This window comes from Myotis nattereri, assembly GCF_964212035.1.
Source record: "Myotis nattereri genome assembly, chromosome: 2".
In the NCBI taxonomy this organism is placed as follows: Eukaryota; Metazoa; Chordata; class Mammalia; order Chiroptera; family Vespertilionidae; genus Myotis; species Myotis nattereri.
Genome location: NC_138076.1, coordinates 185,917,504 through 185,942,184, shown reverse-complemented (window position 1 = coordinate 185,942,184; position 24,681 = coordinate 185,917,504). Strand labels below are relative to the sequence as shown.

Sequence of the window (24,681 nt, the reverse complement as noted above, 5' to 3'; positions counted from 1 at the left end):
AGAGAGGAGGAGAGAGAGAATCATTAATCGGCTGCCTCCCCTATTGGGGATCGAGCCCAAAATCAGGTTCAATTCCTGGTCAAGGGCATTTGCCTAGGTTGTAGGCCCGATCCCAGTCCAGGTTGTGTGTCTCTCACATCAGTTTCTCTCTCTCCCTCCATCCCTTCCACTCTCTAAAAAATCAATGGAAAAATTATCCTCAGGTGAGGATTAACCAAAGACATTTACTTGTTGGCTAAGTTGGGCTTTTTTTATCCCTTTGCTATTCCTAAAACAATCCCACACATGTACACATATTTTTTTAAACTGTTATATTCTCCAAAAAGTACACTGGTAAATGCACAGATATGCCTGCTATCCATATCAAGGCATTGAATTTTATTGCCTCCTCCCAAAAACACCATCACTTCACTGTTAAACTATATATTAGCTTTGCCTGTTTTTGTATCTTAATAAAATATGATTATATAATATACCAGTATACTCTTTCAGCTTTGTGTCGTTCATCCATGTGGTTGTAGATTGCAAGAGTTCATTCATTCTCTTCTGTATGACCTGAAACTTTACACATTTTTATTTCAAGCACTGTTGTCTATGGTTTTAAGATAATTGCCTATTTGAAAGTCATTAAAATCCTTTTAATTGCCTTGATGCACTTAAATATTATCTTCTTGAGAAAAAAAAATAGTAAGGTCATATTTAAGATTTTAACATTGTACTGGTATAATCCATTAAATTCTTTAATGACATACTCAGCCAGGTGTTAGAAGAAAACTGATGTCATGCCAGTGCCACCCCTTTTCTTGGGATCACCTATTGACTTGTGTTCTGCCCACCTGTAATTATGTTTGAAGAGCCGAGAGATAATGGCAGAAATGGGAGGCCCAACAGGATTATAGGACTCGGGCCAAATGATACAATGCAATGCGGGACTTTCCAGGTTATGGAAACTGAAAGTATATTGTTTCCTCACTCCTAAAATATTGGAAAAGTAATCTCTAGCTCTCAATCTCTCTTTCTCATGTTTCTGTAAGAAAAATGAGATTCCCATCATCCTAAAATGTTCTATTGCTCTCCCCCTCTCCTTTCCTCTCTCCAAAATTAATAAAATATAGTCTCTGCCCTATTTTAGTTTATCAAGTTGTTGACCTCATACCACCACTCTCTGACATGTCGGAAGGGTCACTGCAACCCATAGAAGCAGCATTCCTGAAACAGAATGAAATCACGTAATTTGAGCGCTTGTAGAATCATTCTATATTCAATAGATATAGACCAAGTATGAAAATCTTCTCTATGATTTTAGAGTTTGGGGGTGATGGTTTTTCCAAAGGAGAAAAGTGTAGATGGGTAGTGTCTATATTGAGTCAGTGGATTCACTGGCTTGTGTAGTTAGCTGAATTAGGTTCATACGTTACTGTTAAGTAATTAAATTCATGTCAGGCTTCTGTGTTGTTGAAAACCTAACATGGTAAAATACAGCATATTTAGTATTTTTATTCATGGAAAAATTTTAATCAAGGCATGTAAGGAACTTTTTAAACAATAAAGGAAAATGTGTTGCAAAGGTGTTTTGTTTTCTGCCCAATATAAATTACATGATAATTGCAGTGATAACAACATGAAAGCAGAATTTCTCCATTCGAATAATGAAAGCTCTTTTGCTTTTAGGAACTGGAACGAGCATGGAGAGAGTATGATAAGTTAGAATACGATGTAACTATTACCAGGAACCAGATGCAAGAGCAGCTAGATCGCCTTGGTGAAGTTCAGGTATAAAAGTGTTGTGTTTTTTACGTTGTTTTACTTGTTAGATTCATGTACGCCCATAACAGTTTTTACAATATTGGCTACCTACGATCTGGGTTTGAATATTTTCAATGATAGGAATCTTACTATCACACAAGATTTCCCTTCTCTCACTGTTTAAGGTTCTTTATTCTATCAGGTGCATGGTGTAGTGTTCTGTGCTCCTAGCTAACTTTATGTCACTTGGCACTGAGGCGTTAAATTATATGAATTTATCAAATAATGGATATTTTACCTTTTTTAAAATAAAGTTTATTCTGACTTATTCTAACTCATTCTATATTAAATGCCTTTTTGTTAACAAACTATATTTAGCCTATTATCTTGACCGATACATTATTAGAATAGGGGAAGATATAGCACCGTTTGGAATAAAGAATTCAGTTTTGTAAACAGGCCACAAGTAGTTAAGACATTTAAAAAAAGAAAGAAAGAAAAAACTAGAAGACATACTCTATAATAAGTAGCATGGCACATGTGACCTTCGACCAGTTACATTACAACTCTGCACCTCGGTTTCCACAACTATAAAATGAAAATAATAATAGTACCTACTTCTATTGGCTTTTTATAATGATTAAATGTGTTGATGTTTTTGAAGTACTTAGAATACCATCAGACACATAAATCATATTGTATAAGTGTTTATTAAATAACTAGACAATGACGGCAACATTGACAAACTTAAAAGGTGACATACTGGGAAGAACTACCTTGACGCCTAGACTTCAAGAAGAGTTACTGTTTAGATTTGCAAAGATTTTTTATTTTTTTGAGAAAGAGTACATTAGCAAAATGAACAAAGAACATGAGTAGTTTTAATTCATAAAAAGTAAAATTCAGGCCGAGGCCGGTTTGGCTCTGTGGATAGAGCGTCGGCCTGCGGACTGAAAGGTCCCAGGTTCGATTCCGGTCAAGGGCATGTACCTTGGTTGTGGGCACATCCCCAGTGGGGAGTGTGCAGGAGGCGGCTGGTCGATGTTTCTCTCTCATCGATGTTTCTGACTCTCTATCTTTCTCCTTTCCTCTCTGTAAAAACTCAATAAAATATATTTAAAAAAAAAAAAAAAAAAAAAAGTAAAATTCAGTTGCTAACAAGTGTGTATATATTATTCAAAGTCACTGGTAACCAGAAAATGCAAAATAAATTTAAAAATGAGATTTTCGCTGTGTACCTTTCAGGTAGGCAAAAAATACATATATATAATTTTTAATTGTTGCAGAAGTAATACATATTCTATATAGAACATGTATAGTATCAAATATTTGTAGTTGCTGTTCCCTCCCTGTGTCCCATAGCAGTATTCGCATCTCTAGACTGTCGTCGTCCTGGGTCCAGTGTCAGTCCTTCCTTCCTCTGCTTTGGTGCTTTCAGCCTGTGGCTTGGAAAGCTGGATCTCTAAGGCTCTGCAGTACATTTGGAAGCAGTGTTAGCGCATAGTCCTTATGTTTCTAGACTTGGAACACTTTTTCTACCCCTCAGAGGACTTGTTAGCTTACTAATGAAATATTGAGTATATCCTCTTATCTACAGGTGTCAAAAACTGACCTCCCCCCCCCCCAAAAAAAAGAAGAAAGAAAAACTTAAAAAAAAAAAAAAAAAACACTGAATATGCAATGAAAAAAATTTTTTTTCTAGGTAATGTGATGGTTTTATATTTCATTGCCTATTTTTTTAAGTAAAGTTCCATTCCTAATGATATTTATTGTTATCTTAAGTATCTACCAATAAGAATCATAGAGTTCTGCCGAAACCGGTTTGGCTCAGTGGATAGAGCGTCGGCCTGCGGACTGAAAGGTCCCAGGTTCGATTCCAGTCAAGGGCATGTACCTGGGTTGCGGGCATATCCCCAGTAGGAGATGTGCAGGAGGCAGCTGATCGATGTTTCTCTCTCATCGATGTTTCTAACTCTCTGTCTCTCTCCCTTCCTCTCTGTAAAAAATCAATAAAATATATATATAAAAAAAAAAAGAATCATAGAGTTCTGTTACAGTCTTACTGAAAACCAGTATGATCTTATTTTAGTTTCAGTTACTGTACTTAGCCTGAGGACATGAAATGGGGTATTAGAAGTAAGACAGTGGATGTAACTTAGAATGAAAATGGCAATGATAACTTTAGATTCCAAAACTGAGAGTTAGTTCTTCAAACACGTTTCACTCCATGAGTCAAAAACTCATTTGTTTTATTTGTTTGTTTGTTTGTTTGTTTGGCATGTTTCTATGTTTCAGAACTTCAGAAATTAATATACTTTCCATTTCTTCCCCCTGCCCCAAAAGTTTTTTTTGGTTTTTTTTTTTGTTTGTTTGTGTTTTTTTTTTGCGTTTTGGGGGTTTCTATTTTGTTCAGTTTTTCTTTTGTTTTTCTGTTTTCCATTTTTAGTCCCCTCTGATCAGTATTCCATCCTGGAGTTATAACACAAGACAAAGTTCATTGAGGAGATGTGAATAATACACTTACAGCTGAAAAATGATATTCTTTCTCTGCTTTATCTTTTATCAGTGCCACTAAAATTCTCCTTTTAAAACATATAAATAGCAGAATATACAACTTTAATGATTTCTTTTCTGTATGCGGCCTATTTTTACTGATAGACCGAATCAGCAGGAATTCAGCGTGCACAGATTCAGAAAGAACTTTGGAGAATTCAAGATGTCATGGAAGGCCTGAGTAAGCACAAACAGCAAAGAGGCTCTACAGAAACAGGTAAGTTTGCTTTTTGTATTGTGTTCTGCAGTAATTGACCATAGTATTATATCTAAATGGGATGACACAGAAAATTGGGTTACTTTTGTTATTTTAATAGGTTTTTCAACACTCTTCTTGGTAACATTGAGTCAGTACACAAGTTTATAAAGTGAAAAAGCAAAAGTTCTGCCCACCTCACCCACTCAAAAATAAATCATGGTTTTATGTGCACTGTAATTATAAACACGCAAACAGTGTTTTGGTTGTGCGACGTTTTTTTCCCCACAACAAAAGATGGAATCATACTGTACTGATTTTCAACCATTTGCTTTTTTGTTCTTAACTGCAATATAATAATTGCTCTGTACAAATTCATTGTGTAGCCCTGGCTGGTGTGGCTCAGTTGATTGAGCATAGTCCCATGCACCAAAAGATTGCTTGTTCAGTTCCTGGTCAGGGCACATGCCTGGGTTGCAGGCTCTATCCCCAGCAAGGGTCATGTAGGAGGCAGCCAATCGATATTTCTTTCTCTTTCCCTTCCTCTCTCTCTAAAAAAAATAAACATACTTTAAAGAAAAAAGCACCCTGGCCGGGGCCAGTGTACCTCAGTGGTTGGAGCGTCAGCCAGCACATCAAAGGGTTGTGGGTTCAATTTCCAGTCAAGGGTATGGCATGTTCACTCCCCATCCCTATCTCACATCGATGTCTCTTCCCCCCCCTCCCACCCCCTTCCTCTCTCCCTCTCCCGCTTTTACTCTCCCTCTTCCCTCCTCCTAACCCCCTCCCTCCCACTCTTTCTGAAAAAGCAATGGGGGGACAATTAACCTCGGGTGAGGATCAACAACAAAAAAATTTCAGACTATATTCATTTCTGTGTTGATGAACATTTTTTTAGGTTTTAGAGTTTGTTGTTGTTTTCCTTAGTCATAAGCCATGCTATCATGAACACTATTGTGTATATATAACTAAACTTTGATTTTTTTTTTATTTTTTTTTTTTTACAGAGAAGAAGGGAGAGGGATAGAGACTTAGAAACATCGATGAGAGAGATCGATCAGCTGCCTCCTGCACATGCCCACAACCAGGGTACATGCCCTTGACCGGAATCAAACCCGGGACCCTTGAGTCCGCAGGCCGACGCTCTATCCACTGAGCCAAACCGGTTCGGCATATAACTAAACTTTTATGCTAGTCCTTTTGGATTTCAAGGAGTGGGAAATGATACATTTTCTATTTTGATAGGCACGGCCAAATTGCCCTCCTTAAAGATTATATCAAAATGTACTTACACCGGTAAATGTTGGAGAAAACTCATTTCCCTATATAAGTTGTTTTAATTTATATTTTTTAATGTAGTTGGTTTCAAATTCTGAAAACATTAAAAAATGAGGGATTAGAAACTGAACGTTTAATTTAAAATAAATGAAATGAAATCATTTCCTTTTTCTGTAGATTTTAAAAGATATGTTTAGTATAAGTTATGTTTTATGCTTCTTTAATAGGTATGGCAGTATCAAAGCCTTTCACAACAGTTAAGTACAAAAATGAGGTAAGTTCGAATTGTTTGTCTAACTATAAGTTATTTTAAATGTTTAAAACATGAATTAGAATTGTCTACTCTTAAACTCATAACAAGTATTTTTTAAATATATTCTAGTTATTGTTTTAATCTTGAAATTCCACTGGTTCAGTGATTTGGTACTTCTAACAAATGTGATTTTTCTTCCCTTAATGCAAAAAATTTAATCACTATTTTTCATCTCTATGTTAGAACTTTAACATTGTTATACTTTTTATAATAAAAGTAATTTGAATTTTTATCATTATTATACTTGATAACATTTGTAGGATGATTAATAGATAAGTTGGCTGTGTATTATGCATACTATAAAGAAATTGCAACTACAAAGAGATACTGTCAACCGAATTGAAAGCATCTATGGTCTTAAATTATGTATTAAAGCCAATCGAAAAGAAATGTTTGGTTTTTTTTTCCCCTTGAAAATGGCCCAAAACATAGGCAACAAGATTTTCAAATTAATTTTTTCTCTTCTGTTTTTAAAATGAAATGCAATCATTTCATGTGTCTGTTTAGATGGTGCATTACCAAAAAAGATACAACCATATTTAAAACTATATTGACTATCATAAGTATTTTGGGTTTAACTTTTCAATATGAGACTCTTGGCTTGGCAGTGTCCCTTTAATTATCTTAAAGCTAATTTAAGTTAACTTACCATTGCAAAGAATTTAGATATACTTAACTCAGTATGCTTATCTAAATAAGGTGACTGTTCTACAATCTTTAGGAAGAGGAAGTAGTCCCACCTCGTCCTCCACTTCCTCGGTCCTATGACTTTACAGAGCAGCCTCCCATAATCCCCCCTCTGCCCAGTGATAGCAGCTCCTTGCTCTGTTATAGCAGGGGCCCAGTCCATCTGCCTGAAGACAAGAAGATTCAAGGTCAAGGATATACAAGAAATGGATCTCACTGTGTAAGTGGCTGCAGTAGCCACAGAATAGTCAATGTTACGCACCCTCTCATTTTTTGAAAGTGAATTTATTTTACATTCAGACTTCTTTTATTATAACACCACTTTTAGCCAGTGCTCTTTTTGTTTATAATGTTATCCTTTTGGTGTGTTTTTTTTCTGTTTTGGTTATATCATTCTCACTTTTTAATATTTTCACAACTTTAATCATCTTTCATAATTTCATATTTTTCATAAATATTTTTCTAAAATGGTTACTTTGCATTTGTCAAATGAGTCATATTTTAAACATATCATGTCGGGATATCAGAGACCAATGGAATCTTTAGGTCAGAAAGAAGCAAGAAAGAAAAGGATTACTAGGAATGATAAAAGGGTTGGGATGCGGGCAGTTCAGTCTAGAAAAACTGTTAAGGATGTGGACATTGCCAAGCAGAGACATCACCCATGGAAACTGGAAACGGAGATTTGGGTTTAAACAAATAAATGTAAAATGCAACAAACAAGGAGAAGTGAATAAGGAAAAAAGCAATAGAACTAAATTGAGTTAATATGATATAATTATTTTCAGGCCTCAGTTATATTATGATAAGAATGTTCTAAAAATGACTTTAGTCCCAAGAGAAATATTCTTAATTTTTATAAAACCAAAACATTTACTTGTTAAAAATACTTCAAATTCTTTTTCTTCTACCTTAGTTGTAGCATATATTAATTAATTGTGTTATACCCAGTATAGGTAACTGAGGCTTTTAATTTTTAGAGTTTGATTTGAGCCTTTATTGGTAAACATTTTACAAGAAACTTTCACCAATTTTTTGTTTAATTGCATATCTTCCTTTCAAGGGTCCAGATTATAGACTCTACAAGAGTGAACCAGAGTTAACAACAGTGGCAGAAGTTGATGAATCTAATGGAGAAGAAAAATCAGAACCTGTTTCAGAAATGGAAGCTTCAGTTAAAGGTCAGCACTTGAGAATATGTTTTATCTCCTGTATTTTCAGACATTTTAGCAATAAATTCCATTTTCATGTTGACCTAGTACATAAACAAGTCCACAATCCCTTATCTGAAAACTTTGGAATCTGACAAGTTTTTGAATTCAGAAGTTTCATATATTAAAAAGATGACGTGACCCATAAACCATATATGATGTCACCTCAGCTAGAAATATCAATGGCATGAGGCAGCACCCCCTTTTAAACACATTGATATTTCTGGAATATTCATTCTAAGTAGGATAAATCAGTTCAGGTTAGGTTTACTGAGAAATAAGTTTATGGCACACTTTTAAAAGGCTTTTCTTTTCCTGTTATTTTTTATTTTTGGTTTTCTATTTAAAAATTATACATAAAGGATTAAGGGCTGAAACAAATTTTCATAAAATTTCTATAAAATGAATAAATTTCATAAAATAATATCATTATTTTTTTAATGCTGGTCATTCTTCAATGTTGTAAAGAAAAAGGGTAACGGGAGGAGTCTAGTCAGGATTAAAAATGTTGAAAATGCCGGATATAATGCAATGTTTGAACCTTGATTGGGTTATGGTTTGAAGGAAAAGTCTCTAAAGATATTCTTGGGACAATTGTGGAAATTTAAATATGGTCTAGATATTATCTAATAGTAAGTAATACTATGATATTGTGGTTATGTAGGAGAATGTGTTATGTGAATTCTGAATCACTTAGAAGAATATTTGTAACTTATTCTCATTTAAAACTGGTTATTTTTCATCAAAATTAAAAACTTCTGCCCATCAGAATGGGAGAAAATATTAGCAGTACATATACCTGACAAAGGCCTTGTATTCAGAATATTTTTTTTTTTAACTCTTGTGAATCAGTAATAAACATAGACAACCCAATAAAAAGTAGGCAAAAGACTTGGACCCTTAACAGATAAGGTATACAAAATGGCCCTTAAGCATATAAAAAAGTTTAGAACTAATTAACCATAAAAGAAATTTTGTTTTATTGCAAACTAAAATTACAATTTACACCTTCTAGAATGGCTAAACTTAAAAAAATTACCAAGTGTTGGTTAGGAAGTGGAATAATTGGGACTCATGCGTTCCTGATGGTGGTATAGGGTAGAACAGCAATTTGGCAGTTCTTACAAAGGTAAACATTCAGTTAGCTTAGCGAGTAATTCAACTCCTATATCTTTACCTAAGACAAATGACAACATAATTTCTCAAAAAGACATGCAAGGATTTTTATAGCAGCTTTCATTGATAATAGAAAAAAAAAACTGGAAGCAACCCATATGTCAGTAAACAAGAGTTCATACAATGGAATGCTCCTCAACAGTTTAACCCATTGGATGCCATAAGCGTCTGTAGACGCAAGCGACGGATCTTTCCCACAAGCCTCTTAAAAAAAAAAAAAAAAAGTTTTCCCTAAGTGGCAGCCCTGACCAACTTTAAAATCATTTTTCATGAGAATTTTTAGCTGAAAATATTCAAGAATACCCTAATTGTGAGTAACATATTTACTTTTATAATATTCATTACAAATTGATTTTTTTAATTAAATTCAAAATATCGTGGCATGTGGGGATGGTTTCCGTTTTGGGCGTGTGGTAGTTAACTGGTTTAAGAAAATGAATAGATGTACATGTCTGAATGTCAACAACATGTATAAACATGGGAAAATTATGTTGACTGAAAAGCCCCACTCAAAGGAAACATGGTATATGATTGCCTTTATATTACCTTTAAGACCAGGTAAAACCAATCCATTGGTGATAGCAGAAAAGTAGTTGCCTTTGGCAGAAGGGTGGGGTTGACTAGAAGGAAACTTTGTGGGGCGGTAGGGATGGTCTTTATCTTAATTGAGATGATCGCAAAGGCATACATTTGTCAAACCTCATCCATTGTACACTTAAGATCCGTGCACTTCCATATACATTTCACCTCAATGGAACTTAAAAAGGTTGTAAAAACAAACCTGGGAGAGTTTACCACATACTGGCCCTCAGTTACAGGAGTCCTATAATACTTCAGGTAGAAGAAAAGTAGTCAGATATGGGAGATCTAAGAAGCATAGAACTAAAATATTTGACGACAGTTGCACATAAACAAGAGAGGAGACTCACTGGTATTAACATGTTCTAAGGTCCTAGTTTTGCAGAGCATAGTAATGATTCTGGCTACCTTAGACTTGAACAAGCTAAATATGCATGCTAGGGAATAAGATAAAGAAAAGAAATGGACTGCATATCTCCCAAGCTAGTAGGGAGGCAAACGGAACACTAATCCTGAAGAAGAAAGAGTGGAAAGGAAATAGAGAAATATTGGGAAAATGCAAAGCAAAATGTAAGTTGTTAGAAATAAATCTTAATATATCAGTAACTGCAACAAATCAAGTTAAAAGTATATAAAACTAAAATAGTATATTTTTAGGAATTCAGATATTACAGAACTATAAGGAAAAGCAGGGGGAAGATACACATGTATCAACAGTTACTATCCCTGACAAGGACTTTTAAGGAAGGTTGAGAAAAGGCTACTAAAGGTAATGATGCTATTTCTCAAAATGGGTGATGACTATAAGTAAAGAAGTAGATGATCATTCATTCCACCAGTGTGTGCATTTACCCATTAAAAATATAAAATATAATGTCTGAAATATGTTCTCAAATATGGTTTAAATTCTTCCTCAACGTTCTGCCTCTTTTAAAATTTTGGGTGTTTAACCTAAAATCATAAGTTCTCATCTAAATAAAGTGTCCAAAGTACACAGATCAATTGTGGTGCATTTTTAGCACATGACTTAAAGTAGGGCTTTTGTAAATGGGCTACTGACTGGCATAATAGTGGTCTTTTCTCTGTTTGAATTGCAAAATTATTTACTAGTATGCTGTTAAAAATTATTCTGTTCACATTCTCAAAAATACAACTCTATAATAAACATACTCACAGAGTTCATAAATAATATTAAAACTTAATTAAGCCTTGGCCAATTTGTCTCGGTTGAGCATTGTCCCATGCACCACAAGGTTAAGGATTTGATGCCTAGTTAGGTCACATGCCCAGGCTGTGGTTCAATTCCCAGTCAGGCATCTACAGGAGGCAACCGATTGGTGTATCTCTCTCATATCAATGTCTCTCTATCTCTCTCTCCCTCTCTCCCCCCACCCCTCCCTTCTTCCTCTCTAAAATCAAAACACAACAATAACAAATAATTGAGTTGCAGATTGTTTGGTTTATAACCTAAAGGGGCCCTGAATGACTGATCTACCATTTGTCTCTGTGGGTGGGGGGGGGAGTAAGACACTTCTTTTTTCTGGTTGATGTGAGTTTTTGGGTTTTTTTAAATATATTTTATTGATTTTTTACAGAGAGTAAGGGAGAGTGTTAGAGAGTTAGAAACATCAATGAGAGAGAAACATTGATCAGCTGCCTCCTGCATGCCCCACAGTGGGGATGTGCCCACAACCAAGGCACATACTCTTGACTGGAATCGAACCTGGGACTCTTGAATCCGCAGGCCCATGCTCCATCCACTGAGCCAAACCGGTTAGGGCTGATGTGAGTTTTGTTTTCTAATTGTAAAAGAGAGAGTGACCGTGGTTACCTTAGTTAACTTTGTTAGTGGATTCTTTATTGAGACAGTACAGTATAATTAAAAGAGACCAACTGGAAATTAAGGACATTTAGATAAATCAAACTTTCCCGGCCACTTTTTGTCATCTGTGGTGAGAGGATTAGATTAAGGCACTGAAAATGTGAATGATTCATGAAGAAGCTGAGTAGCAGCAGAGGGCTAACGCAGACTCCGGCCATGCTGCTGCTGAGCTCTGTGGACTTGAGGAAGCAAATAACCCATAAGGATCTATGATCCATGAGGGATACTGAAGTTTATAATTTTTTTTATTGATTGATGTGAGGGAGAGAGAGAGCGCGTGCCTTTAATTTGTTGTTCCACTTATTTATGCACTCATTAGTTTATTCTTGTATGGGCCCTCACCAGGGATCGAACCCACAACCTTGGTGTATCAGGACGACACTCTAACCAACTGAGCTACCCAGCCAGGGCATTAGTTTATATATATATATATATATATATATATATATATATATATATATATATATATATATATTTTAATTGATTTCAGAGAGAGAGAGAAAAACATCAATGATGAGAAAGAATCATTGATTGGCTGCCTCCTGCACAACCCCTACTGGGGATCGAGCCCGCAACCTTGGCATGTGCCCTTGACCAGAATCGAACCCGGGACCCCTCAGTCCGCAGGCCGATGCTCTATCCACTGAGCCAAACCAGATAGGACAGGGGCATTACTTTTTAATATCATCTTTTAATTTGTCGAACTTTATTTCTAAATCTAACCCTAAATTTGTCTGGTAATATCATTGGCTAGCTTATGAGGTAGAAAAGGTAATGGAAGGCCAGTACATTTTCCCTGGCTCTTTCTAAACAGTAAATTTGTCTTGTGATTTTAAAAGCCTCGGAAATCGAGTATATTTTAAAAAGCCATGTTATGTGAGAGATGTCTCCTATTTTAATTTTTAGGTTCCCACTTCCCTGTTGGAGTGGTATCTCCCAGAACAAAGTCGCCAACACCCGAATCTTCGACAATAGCCTCATATGTAACCTTAAGGAAAACTAAGAAGATGGTGGATTCAAGAACGGTATTTGGCTAGAAATTAATTTCTAGAAGGAGTCTGACACTTCTAAGAATTTCCTTGAGGAGAGGGATAGATGTGTCCTGTGGTCACCCAAGTTAATGGGTCTCCAAGCTAGCCTGAGTGTGCAGGGCTTTTCAACTGGGGTGGGTTTGGAGTTTGCCAGTCCTCTGGCTACTCTGAGAAACGTGAATTGGGATTGGGAAATAAATCCTGTGTTTCACACTTTCATCTGAGATCATTTAATTCAGACCATCTGATCTTGGAAGATTCTCAGGGTATATACCTCCCTTTCACCAAGTAGTCTTAGAAATTTGAGCTGGAAAAGAACTTCTACTTTGCATCTTTGCAGAGTCTCTACTTACTTGGTATGAGATCATTTTAAGCTATAAGAAAAGATTGAATGGTACGACAAAGGAAAAGGTCTGTGGTTATCTTTGAAAGATATTAAAGTATAGCTACCAAGAATATGCCAAAAAATCTGACAAATCTATATATAAGAACTATATTTTCAATTAATACAAAATTATAAAGACCCATATAGAAATAATTAATGTAGAATAAAAATAATGAATAGCTATGTATCAATATTTACATGACTGATCATGATTGTATAATACTATTGCTTATTCATAGAGTTAGGCATTTTTTGCAGATTGGAGGGTGTTTTCTATGGGAATTGTGATGCTAAAGTAAACAGAAAAAGGATGTTGAGATCAAGCAGAAGACATTAATGGATTTATATTGTTCTTTTTTTTATAACTCTCTTAGATACTAGAAGAAAAGATTCTGCATAACTGAATACTAGGGGGGAAAGTATAGAAAACTATAGTTCTATAATGTTGGTACAAGGGAGATCTTTATAAGCAATACCTGCTTATAAATACCTGCAATATAACAGACAAGTTCCATAATAGATGAGGAATAAATATAAATTATTTCTTTTTAAGGGTTTTTGTAGAAAATATGAAATAATAGTTCACAAATAAATGAAAATTGCTCAGCCTCAGTAATAATTTTTTAAAATCCTAACTGAGCTGCCCCAATGAGTTACTCTTTCCCAATTATCATATTGGAGAAAAGACCTAAAAATTAATAATATCCAACATTTAAAAAGAAGAAAGTAGACTTGTACAATCACTTGATAAAGTAAGTTGCGGTGTGATAACATTTTTATGTAAACATAGAAAAACCAGGAGGAATACACATTTGTGATTACTGAAAATGAAAGGTGCACTAAAGTAGCCAACTTCCCAATCAGTATCTAGAATTAATTTTTTTTAAAGCAAATATGTTTTATTTTACAAATACATGAGAATCACTTATTTCTGCCCGCTAGTCCTTTTCATTTTCCTTTTAGTTTCAACTTTAAGATATTTATTCTGTACAGTAGGGGATAGTTCTAGAGTTACAGCTCCTGCCTGCAAACATTGTCCAGACTGGAGTGGAGAGGAAGGAATCTTAGCCATTGGCCTGCTGTAGTGCTTGGTCACAGGAATACTTACCTCTGTCTTGGGTTCTCCCAAAATCTCCTCCAATGTCTTCATCGGTTTCCACCAATTCGGACCAGAAGATCCAAAGGACCCTATGAATTCCATAGCTTCTAGAATATGTTTAATCTTTAAAAATTCTATCATAAAATAAGCTAAAATTTGCTTATGATTAATTATTGAAGTATTTATTTTGGATCTTGTACCAATGTCTTTTTATATCCTTAATAAGAAAGTGAAAAGTAAGAATTGGTTGTTTAATAGGACTAATATTTTTAAACCCTTTAGTAAACCATAAAAATTAGTCATATATATGTAATGCTTTCAAATATAACCATCTGATTTATAGAAAATAAATAATTCCGTAGTTTTATTCTTGATCATAAACTAAGGATGTTTTCTCTACTAGTCCTTCACGTTACAGTTTCATTAAAATAAGTCACTGATATTTAGAAACTGTGCCCCCTATTTTCTCCTGTTCAAGTTTTTTATAATTTCCTGTTGCATGGGGTAGAATCATTCCAGAGCTGCCATACCCGTTTGTACTTGGGGAAGGGCGGGGAGAAGAGAGATAGAGAGAGAAATACCGTTACTATTTTCTTTTCTCTTTCTCCTCTCTTTCCATCATAGACTGTGCATCACCAATTACCTATTGAGGTTAAAATAATTTGCCTTTCTGTTGTTATATAAGTGACATTCAAAACCTCCACTTTTGATTTTGAAGACAAAAGAAATGCATTTCAGAACCTATTTTATTTCAACATACTTTTCAGAAGTCACTGTAATTATGTGTTCATATGTTTATCCTTTAATTTAAAGGAAAGACCAAGGAGTGCAGTGGAGCAGCTGTGTTTGGCTGAAAGTACTCGACCTAGGATGACTGTGGAAGAACAAATGGAAAGAATAAGGAGGCATCAACAAGCATGTTTAAGGGAAAAGAAAAAAGCATTACATGTTATTGGTGCTTTAGACCAGTCACCCTTACAGAGTCCTTCAAACTTAAGGGATAATCCACTCAGGGTTACCCAGGTATAGCAGTTGCTTTTAATCATTGTGTGAAAAACTAATATCACTTGAATCTTAGAATCATAGTTACATGTTTTATGGGTTTTCACATGACTGCCATATGGATAGTTATTTTATATTCTTTAACTGGTATAATGATAAGCTAAGACAGCTTAGTATAATGGAAATTCCCTGTGTTCAAAAACCAAAGCTAAGTAGCTTGTTGGGTGCCTTTGCACCAGCCATGGACTTAATCTCCTCTGCTGTAAATCAGGTAATGATTCGACCTGTCCTCTCTCCCTCACAGAGATACTAAGAAGATAAAAGTGCTTTCAGCAAATGTGAAATGCCATGCAGGTTACCAAGATAGTCCCCAATTCCCCTCCCAATAAAATGTGTATTACTCTGTGGCCTAATTTCACATGACCTAAATTGGAACCGGAGAGAGCATCTAAATTAAAGCTCTGCTATTCATCTCATTTCAGCTTCAGCATTGCAAACTGACAACCTTTCGTTCCTTATTATTTGTTTGTATGTTACCCCGATTCATAAATCAGAGGCTAGTAGCTTCAGTTTGATCTATCCCTGTTAGCAGACATGGATCAGCTGAAAGTGCTTCCCCGTCTTCCTAGAAGTCTCCTTTTCATTGAACCCAGAGCAGGCATCACTAATGGAGAGTCAGCGATTAGCAGTGTAATAACTGCATTCTGCAAATTCCAAAATGGGTGGTGTTAAAAATAAGAGAGATGAGGATGAAAAAGTGTGAAATACTGCCTTTTGTTATTATGCCATATATAATACCTAAATAATTAATATGTAGATAACATATATAAGTATATTGATATATATTAAATATATCTTGTTCGTCTTGATTTTCATAAAGAAAGCTTTTGAGTGAAGATCTAGCTTTCTTTTAGAATTAGCAGGTGCCATCTAAATGGTGCATAGTGTGACTCTAAGACTGCTCTGTGTCTTTTGGACAGACTCGAAGGAAGGATGATAACAGTAAGGACCCGGACACTGTCATTAGAGAAAATGATGTAAAGCCAAACCATGAAACTCCTGCAGCAGAAATTGTTCGACTAAAAGAAGCTGAACCGCAAAACACAGATTTCAGTGAAGAGGTACAGAACTTCTGTAAGGACAGATATTCCAAGGGGTGGGGGCAGGTTTTTTTGAAGATGAGATCAGCTGGTAATAAGGTTGAAAGTAATGTTTCATTCTGCCACAAAAGGCAAAGATCTAAGTGAAATGATCGGTTTTATATAATTTCATTAATTTAAAACTTTAAAACATGTCCAATCTTGGCTGGATTAAATTGCTGCTAGCCCAATTAAATTTGAACTCTTATATCCCAAAACAACTAACTAAAGCAATGTGCTTCGTCCCTTTGGGCAAATAACTTTTTATATTAGTAGTAAAGAATGTTAAGGAGGCATTTTAGATCCTGCTTCCTGGCATGTCAGTTTGGTGCAAATAAACTCATAAAAAAAATTTTTAATGTTAATATTTTTAAGATACTTGAGTCTACATTTATATTTCAGTAAGTATTTGACAGCATATGATTTTTTTAAACTTTTATTTAGTAATTATTTTAGATTTACTAATCAATATTAGATGTGGTATGAATGCCTTGAAAAAGAAAGTCTTTCTTCTTCTTCTGTAGTTTAAAAAAACAGAAAATGTTTTTTATGAAACACTTCTCAAGCCTGAGCCAAATGGAGTAAACTCTGAGGAAATGATGGATAAAGAAAGAAACAAAGAAGAAATGCCAGAGGATGTTTCATACAGGTACTAATTAAGGGAAACAAACAAATCATTCACAGATTTGTATAACTGCTTAAAAAATGGTAAACTTCAGAGTCAAAAAGTCTTGGATTCCAGTCCCAGCAAGCTACATACCTGCTTAAGGTGCAGTTTCCTCACTTAGAAGAATGGGGGTAATAATGTATCTATTTCACAAGTGTTTTGTAAGGATTAAAAAAGAAAATACATGTTTAGCACTTAACACTGTGCTTAGCACCTAGGAAGTAGTTAATACCTTTTTTTTTTTTTTTTTTAAAGAGCGGGCAGTGAGAGTGGGAAGGGCTTAGGAGAAGCCACAGGAGAGCCAGGCTGGGCTGCTTTGGCTCACTGGGAAGACAGAGAAAGAGGGGCCTTGGAGACAGGTTCAGGGGGTTAGCCCGGGATGAGCTGCCGCTGCCCATTGCTCCCCTGGTTGCAAGTCTCGTGAGGTCCCTTAGAGATTAGGGAATACGTGTCTGTGGGAGAAGGAAAGGGGGGACAAAATGGCACAGGTATGCTCTCTGGAGGGAGAGCACCTCGATGCCTTTTCTTTAAATGCCAAAAGGCACATAAGCTATAGCCAAGTAAGCACCTCACCATTGCCTTTGTGATGATAGTCATTGATCAAAAGAAGTCTAAGCTGTCTGATAAGTGTTTCAGAAATTGTAGTGCTTTGCTGTTTATTTTTAGCTGTGTTTATTAACTAGCATCTTTAAGTGCATATCCTCAGTCCCATCCTCCATTTAAAAAATTACCCGTGTTAGAAAAGAGAAATGCTATGAATTAATGTTATTAGCAATGCCTTTACATTTCAAATTCAGTTCTGCTATTCATTGAAGTCATTGAACAAAATATTTGGCAAAAGCTGATAAGAAAAATATCTCAGCTGAATTTTTGTTAATAGGCATAGATTGAAACACATCCAGTATAATATATATATATATATATATATATATATATCTTATGTAATAAAAGGCTAATATGCAAATCAACTGAACAGCGGAATGACCGATCACTATGACGCGCACTGACCAGCAGGGGGCAGATGCTCAACGCAGGAGCTGCTACCTGGTGGTCAGTGTGCTCCCACAGAGGGAGTGCCACTCAGCTAGAAGCTGGGCTTACGGCTGGCAAGCGTAGCCAGGCTGAGGGACCTTCCCCCCACCACCACCCTGAGTGCACAAATTTCGTGCACCGGGCCTCTAGAGTGTGTGTGTGTGTGTGTGTGTGTGTACATACATACATACATACAGTACACATAGACAACAGTATGGGGACAGCCAGAGGACAGGGAGGTGAGGGGAGGTGGAAGAGGGCAAAGGGGATAAGTGGGGATGGAAAGAGACTTGACTTTGGGCAATGGGCACATGGTGCAGGGTGCAGATATTTCGTTGAGTTGTGCACTTGAAACCTGTATGGTTTTGTTAACCAATATCACCCCAATAAACTCAGTTTTTAAAAATCTATGAGTTCACCCTGGCTGGTGTTGCTCAGTGGTTGAGCATCAACCCGTACATCAAGAGGTCACCAGTTTGATTCCCAGTCAGTTCACATGCCCATGTGTGGGCTTGATTCCCCAGTAGGGGGCGTGCAGGAGGCAGTCAATCAATGATTCTATCTCATTGCTGTTTCTTTCTCTCCCTCTCCTTTCCTTTCCTTTCTAAAAATCAATTTTAAAATGTTTTTTAAATAAATTAGAAGAAAACTTAATTGCATTCTATAATAAATTTTAAAACATCTATTTTTATTAGCCCTCAAAATGAGACACAGATCACAAATCATAAATCAGAAGGCCATCCTGAAGAAAATACCGAGGACAATATTCCTGAGCAGGAAGAAAGTGATGTTTCTTATGAACTAACTCCTGAGGCTTCTAAAGGAAACCAAACAATGGCAGGTAGATATTACACATTTCATAATTTTCTCACTGACGCTTCCTCTGGACCTCTGAACCTATTTCCCATGTAAAGGTTTTAGCAAGAGAGCCAGTTAAGCACCTTGACTACAGATGAATCCACCTTTGCCTTCCACAAGCACCTTTAGGAGGGTTGCCACTGAAAAGGAGAAAAGGGTGACCCCGCCTAACCAGCTTTGTACACTCAGAGGCTACTATTCCGGCTTGGGATCAGTTCATTTTTGGTTTGGGTTTTGCTTTTATTCCTAACACATACCATAAATTCTTTTCTAATAAGAAGATTCTTCAGTACTTGGAAAATTTACCTGTTAGAGTCTCTGAGAGTAGATTCTCAGTGTTCACAAACCTACCACTTTAGAAACTGGACGACTGAATGTCTCCATTGGTAGAATGGATCTGTTTACTCTAGCCTAATCCATATCTGGGGTTTTCTTTGACAGTAGAAGACTGTGATCCATAGCTAAAAATGAAAGATTTCTGTGCTATTCTTTCACGTGTTTAGACTCTTCACATATCTTTTTTTCTCTTTTTTTCTTTATTTAGGACTTTGTGGGGGGCAGGGATCATAACACTAATGTATATTTCCAGCTCAAAAAACTATTCGTAGTAATCCTCTCTCTCCCCCGCCACTCCCCTAATCACTTTGCAGAAGGGTAGGTACAATGAAATTCAGTTATTCAGGATTGTCCTTAGGTAGAGCATTTTTTGCATCTGATATGCATATGACATGCAAATTTATCTCATCATGATCCTTTGTAACCAATAGTAACCGCTCTCTCTTCCTTTGTCTCACTATCACTTACAAGGTGCTGTACACAGAAATTCTCACTTATTTTTTCATTGTCAGTGACACTTTTAGTTACTGTTGTGGCAGGCCTGGGTCAAAGTGGTGTTATAGCTGTATTAAAACCACAACGTTTAAACTGTACTGTATACCCGCATGGAACTAGAAAGGCTTTTAAAAAGTGATTCACTGCTAGACACCTGAAAATTGACTTCAAAGCAAAAAAAAATCCTTATATAATAAAAGAGTAATATGCAAATTGTTCCCTCGACCGGGAGTTCCACCGTAGTTCGACCAGGGGGCAGGGCAGGCCAGCCAACTGCCGGGGGCCCCACCCACTGCCGGCCTGGCCCAATTTCCCCACCAGACCCACCCATGCACAAATTCGTGCACCGGGCCTCTAGTATATATATTTTTTTTTTTTTTTCATTTTTATGAGATACAGTTGACATATAACACTGTGTAAGTTTAAGGTCTACAAGGAAGAAAAAGCTTAAACTGTTCCAGAGACATTTCATGCTGAATACTCAGTTTGCAGATTAGAAAGTAAACCAAATGCAACTATTATTTCCTCCTGGAAACATGTTCTTCACAGCATCAGCTTTCCTTCCCCAGGTGTCTTAAAGATGTTTCTCTTCTCGCGTTTTCTCGGTGTTTTAGTGAAAAGCCTGCCCTCCTCTCCGGAGTCCTCCGCCTCCCCGGGCCCGCCCGCCCAGCCGCAGCTCACGGAAGGATCGCATTTCATGTGTGTGTAGTTTCGGAGCAAGTACGTGGTTTCCCTTCGCGCTTTCCCCGTAGACTTTCTGACCAACGGCAATTGCATTCATTCGCCGGTTTAGTGAATAAAAACGGAGATTAATTCCAGGCCAGGCTTAGGGATAGTTGGCAGAGCAAGTATTGGAACCGCGGGCAGTAGCTCACGTTTCCACCCTTGGCCCTTCCAGTGATTGGCTGTCTTCCAATGTCTTCCAGCATTTTCCCTGTCTCTTATTTCATCTGTAAAAACAGCAAAACCTGGCCGGGACGTCCAATGCCAAAACAGGCCTCACAGTGTTTTGCAGCTGTGTTCCCATTGAATGTTCCTTTTCCATAGTCAGGTCTCAGAAGTCTGTTTAAGTCATTACATGTCGATTGAGTAATGTTTCTAAGTTAGTTTGACATATCTACCGCATTGGGAGTTTGTTAATTATTTTAAAGGACAAAGAAATGTTTATGGTATAGCCTAATAGATGGAATATTAAAATCTTTAAGATATATTAGAAATTATTTCTAAATTTAAAAAAAAAATTTTTTTTTAAGACAAGGAAGTAGTTACTCAGAAAGCCATGGGCAGGGAAAGAGAGGAGAGAGCCTTCCTTGGAGTAAGGTTCCTTCAACCATAGTTTCAGAACTGAGAATAAACTTTAAATTATTTAAACAACGCTAAATGCTACCTGCACTTCTGTGCATGTAGATATACACTGTTTTTAACTTGTCAGAAGATCCGTAAGATATGGAGTGAGCATGTTATGCCCTTTTCTGCATTTTTTTTCCCCTCAAAATATCTACCAGATCTAGTAATTTTGTGCCCTAAGGTGACCGCCAGTTTCTGTTACATAGTTATAAGCAGCGAAAACACCTTGAGACATGAGCATCGTTGCACATCGCTTGACTTCTAGATTCTCAGAGTAACTGAGTACGGCAACTAACCCGACCACGTCGCTTCAGTGGGCTTTTTTCCCTAGAGCCCCCTCACTCCAGTCACACCGTTTGGCAGCAGCTATGATCCGCACCCTTCCTTTCAGCCAGAAGGGTTTGTGTTGAACTGTCTTGTCCTGTTTGTAACTTTTGTTTGAGATTGTGTCTATCTGGAGCCCTGTCGGTGCCGGATTGACGTCCTTTCTGGAGTCACAAACCATCTACCTGTTAGAGTCTCACCTGTGCCTTTGCCTCTGTCGCTCGAGAATTTAAACTTTAAACTTAGTATGTTGAGAAGTGACAGTTCTCACTAGTGACAGAGTCACATCCGGCAGAGGAATAGTAAACATTATGCTCCACTGATACCTCCTGTCTGAAGAAGTGATCAGGGGGCCCCTGTCCGTCTTAGTGGAGAAATGTACATTAGAAACCTTGCTCCTTACCTTTTGGTTCGATAAACAGGGTACAACTCTTTGTGCACAAGCCATTCTGGTAATAACAAGTGTTCAGTTAAAACTCAAGCACATTTCCAGGTTCCTTAATTTGTTATTACTGGATTTTGTTTTGTTTTACTTTTATTTCCAGAGCCACTAGCATTACACACTAAAATGAGGTAGTTATTGCCTGACAGTTTCCAGTCCTGTGGCATGCAGCCACCACGAATAACGAGTGACACTCAAATGTGGTTATTTTATATCTTTGTATTGTGCCCATGTCATCTTTCTGAACTAGTAGTTCTGGCAGAACCTAGGAAAGTTTTACACACAGGCACTGCTATGCAGGCAGCTCACCACATTATTACATGTGAAGTTATGCAAATCTTTGCTCATTTTGCTGATCTTTTGGATTCTGAATTGCTCTTTTAATTGCATTATGCTCCTTTGCTTTGTGAATTGAGCTTTTGGAAATGAAGAGAGAATGTCCTTTAATTGTATTATGTTTTTGGATTTTCAAGGCCATGCTGGTCAGTTCTATTGTTATGGATTGTCAGCCTTAGTTGCTTTAGGAAATGGTCATTCATTAACTTGCAGGTGTCAAAGTAAATTTCCCTCTCTTTGTTTTTCAGCTACACTGACTTCCGTGGAAGCTATTCAGACCTAAGGACCCGGACCTTCGGCAATGTGAGAAGATATTGTACAGTATATTTTAAATCTATGAAATTCATAGTTCTGATGCTTTCGGCCACAGAGCATCGTTTTATCACTTCTGGAAAATGTTTATTCCAAAACAGCTTTAATGGCCCATATGTGCACTCCGTAATCTCAAGGTTATTATTCTGACACCAGCTTGCTGCTATGATTTCAGAGCACATAAGTCAAGGTGCTTTTTACTGTGTGGTCCCACAGCCAGAGCTCACTTAGTTGCTGATTTCCAGATTTTGATGTTTCTAAAGTCTAGGTGGAGTTATATTTCCTTTTTCTTTTCAGTACATCATTTTAGTTCTTTCCAATGAAGCTTGTTTTGTTTTGTGTTTTCCTTCCATTTTGGCTACTGCAAGGCTTTGTTTCTCACTTGATTTGTAAAAATTTTATATATATATATTTAAAATGTGCCATTTTATTATTGCTAAGTGAAGTACGTCTTGTTTCCTGCTATAATTATTTCTCAGTCAGATTGCAATGTCAGCAGTTACTGCCACACTCTTGTCAGCTTAAACACAAATGTTATCGCTTACTGTTTCTTGAAAGACAATTTAAAATGTGGGTATTTTGAAGTACTGGGCTTATACTTCATTGGAATAGATGTGTACAGCAATAAGCAGGTTTTCAAATCCAGTACTTAGTTTGTGTACAAATGTAATTATGTTCATTGTGTATATATTATACAATGAGCACATGTAATGTATTAAAGGCTACTTACTATTGTTTAAATGCAAATGTTCATATCTCATTTCTTTTTTTATCATGTTAAATAAATGTTGATGTTCTTAAATCACTTGTGTTAGAATTTTTGCTCTTTCCATCTAAAATGGCAAGCCCGAGGACCAAGAGACTGGGGGGGGGGGGGGGGGGGCGGGTATGTTAATCTTATCATTGTAGAGAACATCACAGGACCTTTTCCGTCATGGAGCCCAGCCTCCCCGTCAGGCTGAGGAACTTGAGGCCCAGAGAGATAAATTGCTTTTTGGCCACAGTTACATTTCATTCAGTGACAGAATTTGGACCTGAATACAGTTTTTCTGACTTGTCCCCTAAGGCCATCGGCTCAACACCACTGGGCAAATTTAGTTTTCTGAGGTTTCTCTACCTCATGTTGTGGAAACCAGCTCCAAGCATCTGTAGTCTCACTCTGCTCCGTGGTTTGCACTTGGGGGAGCGGGGGACGGTACAGAGCAGAGGGTCATTTCTCCGACACGAGTAACTAGAAACTGTTTCATCACAAGTAGGATCCTCAGAGATCGTTTTCTCTTACAATTCATTCTTTGCAGATGTTCACGCTCTTCAGAATCAATTACATTTTCTTCCCTCCGTAACCTTTTGTTCGTGCTCTGTATTGTTCCCAGTGTGTGAGGAAATTTGACGCTTTTGGATTCCTGTATAAAATGGCTGGAACTAAATTGGCAGCGGTCAGTCTGCCTTTTTTTTTTTTTTTTTTCCTCCATGCTATATTAAAGAGGATTTAGATTTCATTCAAAACGCAGATGTATAAAATTCATCTGCTCCAAACTAAATCACTCAAAAAGAAATGCAAATAGATACAGTCTGTACTGTAGAAGGTCAGTGAAAAGAGAGGTTAAAAGGGAGGATAGCATTTGGCCCTCTGTGTCCATTAAAACATGTTTACACATATCAAAGATGACACACACAGGTCTTCTCAAAGGAAACCATGGACAAATCATTTTTCCCTTTAGCTATGTTATGGTCATTGTTAGAGATCTTTTGTCATTGTGTTGGGAGTGTTTCTCTTTGGTTTTCGTTTGGGGCCTTTTGTGGGGCTTTTTATGTTGAATTGTGTGTGTGTTGCTTTGGTCTTATTAAGCACAACTTTTTTTTTTTTTTTTAACTATTTCAAGAAGGAAACATATCCCATACTAGGGTACCTGGAAGCCTCAGGAGTTTGGAGAAAGCAGCATAAAGAACTGTGATTCTTGTCAGCATTTTAGAAAGCCAGATGCTAACCGTATATTTGCAAACAGTAAATCAGCACAGGCTTGTTAAAAACACATCACTGGGCCTCAGCCCTAGCATTTCTGATTTAGCCAGTCCAGCGTGGTCCAAAAATGGGAGTTCTAATTCTAACAAGTTCACAGGTAATACTCATGCTGATGCTCTGAGCACCACTCTTTGAGATCACTCTGTATTGTATGTTGCGTTTTCGTTTTATTTATTTATGTGTGATGGAATAAAATTAGGGCAAATTCAGGAGTTTTTATTTAGTTACAAGT

At 36.8% G+C, this 24,681-nt stretch overlaps 1 protein-coding gene across 1 annotated transcript in view; it reads left to right on the top strand.

The window, feature by feature from the left end:
• Positions 1 to 23,225, top strand: part of PLEKHA5 (pleckstrin homology domain containing A5) — a 211,189-nt gene extending 187,964 nt beyond the window's left edge. Inside the window, exons 21-32 of the mRNA XM_081082862.1 lie at positions 1,672 to 1,773; positions 4,405 to 4,516; positions 6,001 to 6,047; positions 6,808 to 6,993; positions 7,837 to 7,954; positions 12,528 to 12,646; positions 14,950 to 15,159; positions 16,119 to 16,259; positions 16,802 to 16,926; positions 18,672 to 18,817; positions 20,280 to 20,385; positions 22,363 to 23,225. Of these exons, the coding sequence (XP_080938988.1) occupies positions 1,672 to 1,773; positions 4,405 to 4,516; positions 6,001 to 6,047; positions 6,808 to 6,993; positions 7,837 to 7,954; positions 12,528 to 12,646; positions 14,950 to 15,159; positions 16,119 to 16,259; positions 16,802 to 16,926; positions 18,672 to 18,817; positions 20,280 to 20,374 (1,401 nt within the window). The 3' untranslated portion in view covers positions 20,375 to 20,385; positions 22,363 to 23,225. The remainder of the gene's footprint in view (positions 1 to 1,671; positions 1,774 to 4,404; positions 4,517 to 6,000; positions 6,048 to 6,807; positions 6,994 to 7,836; positions 7,955 to 12,527; positions 12,647 to 14,949; positions 15,160 to 16,118; positions 16,260 to 16,801; positions 16,927 to 18,671; positions 18,818 to 20,279; positions 20,386 to 22,362) is intronic.
• Positions 23,226 to 24,681: the final 1,456 nt, after the last annotated feature.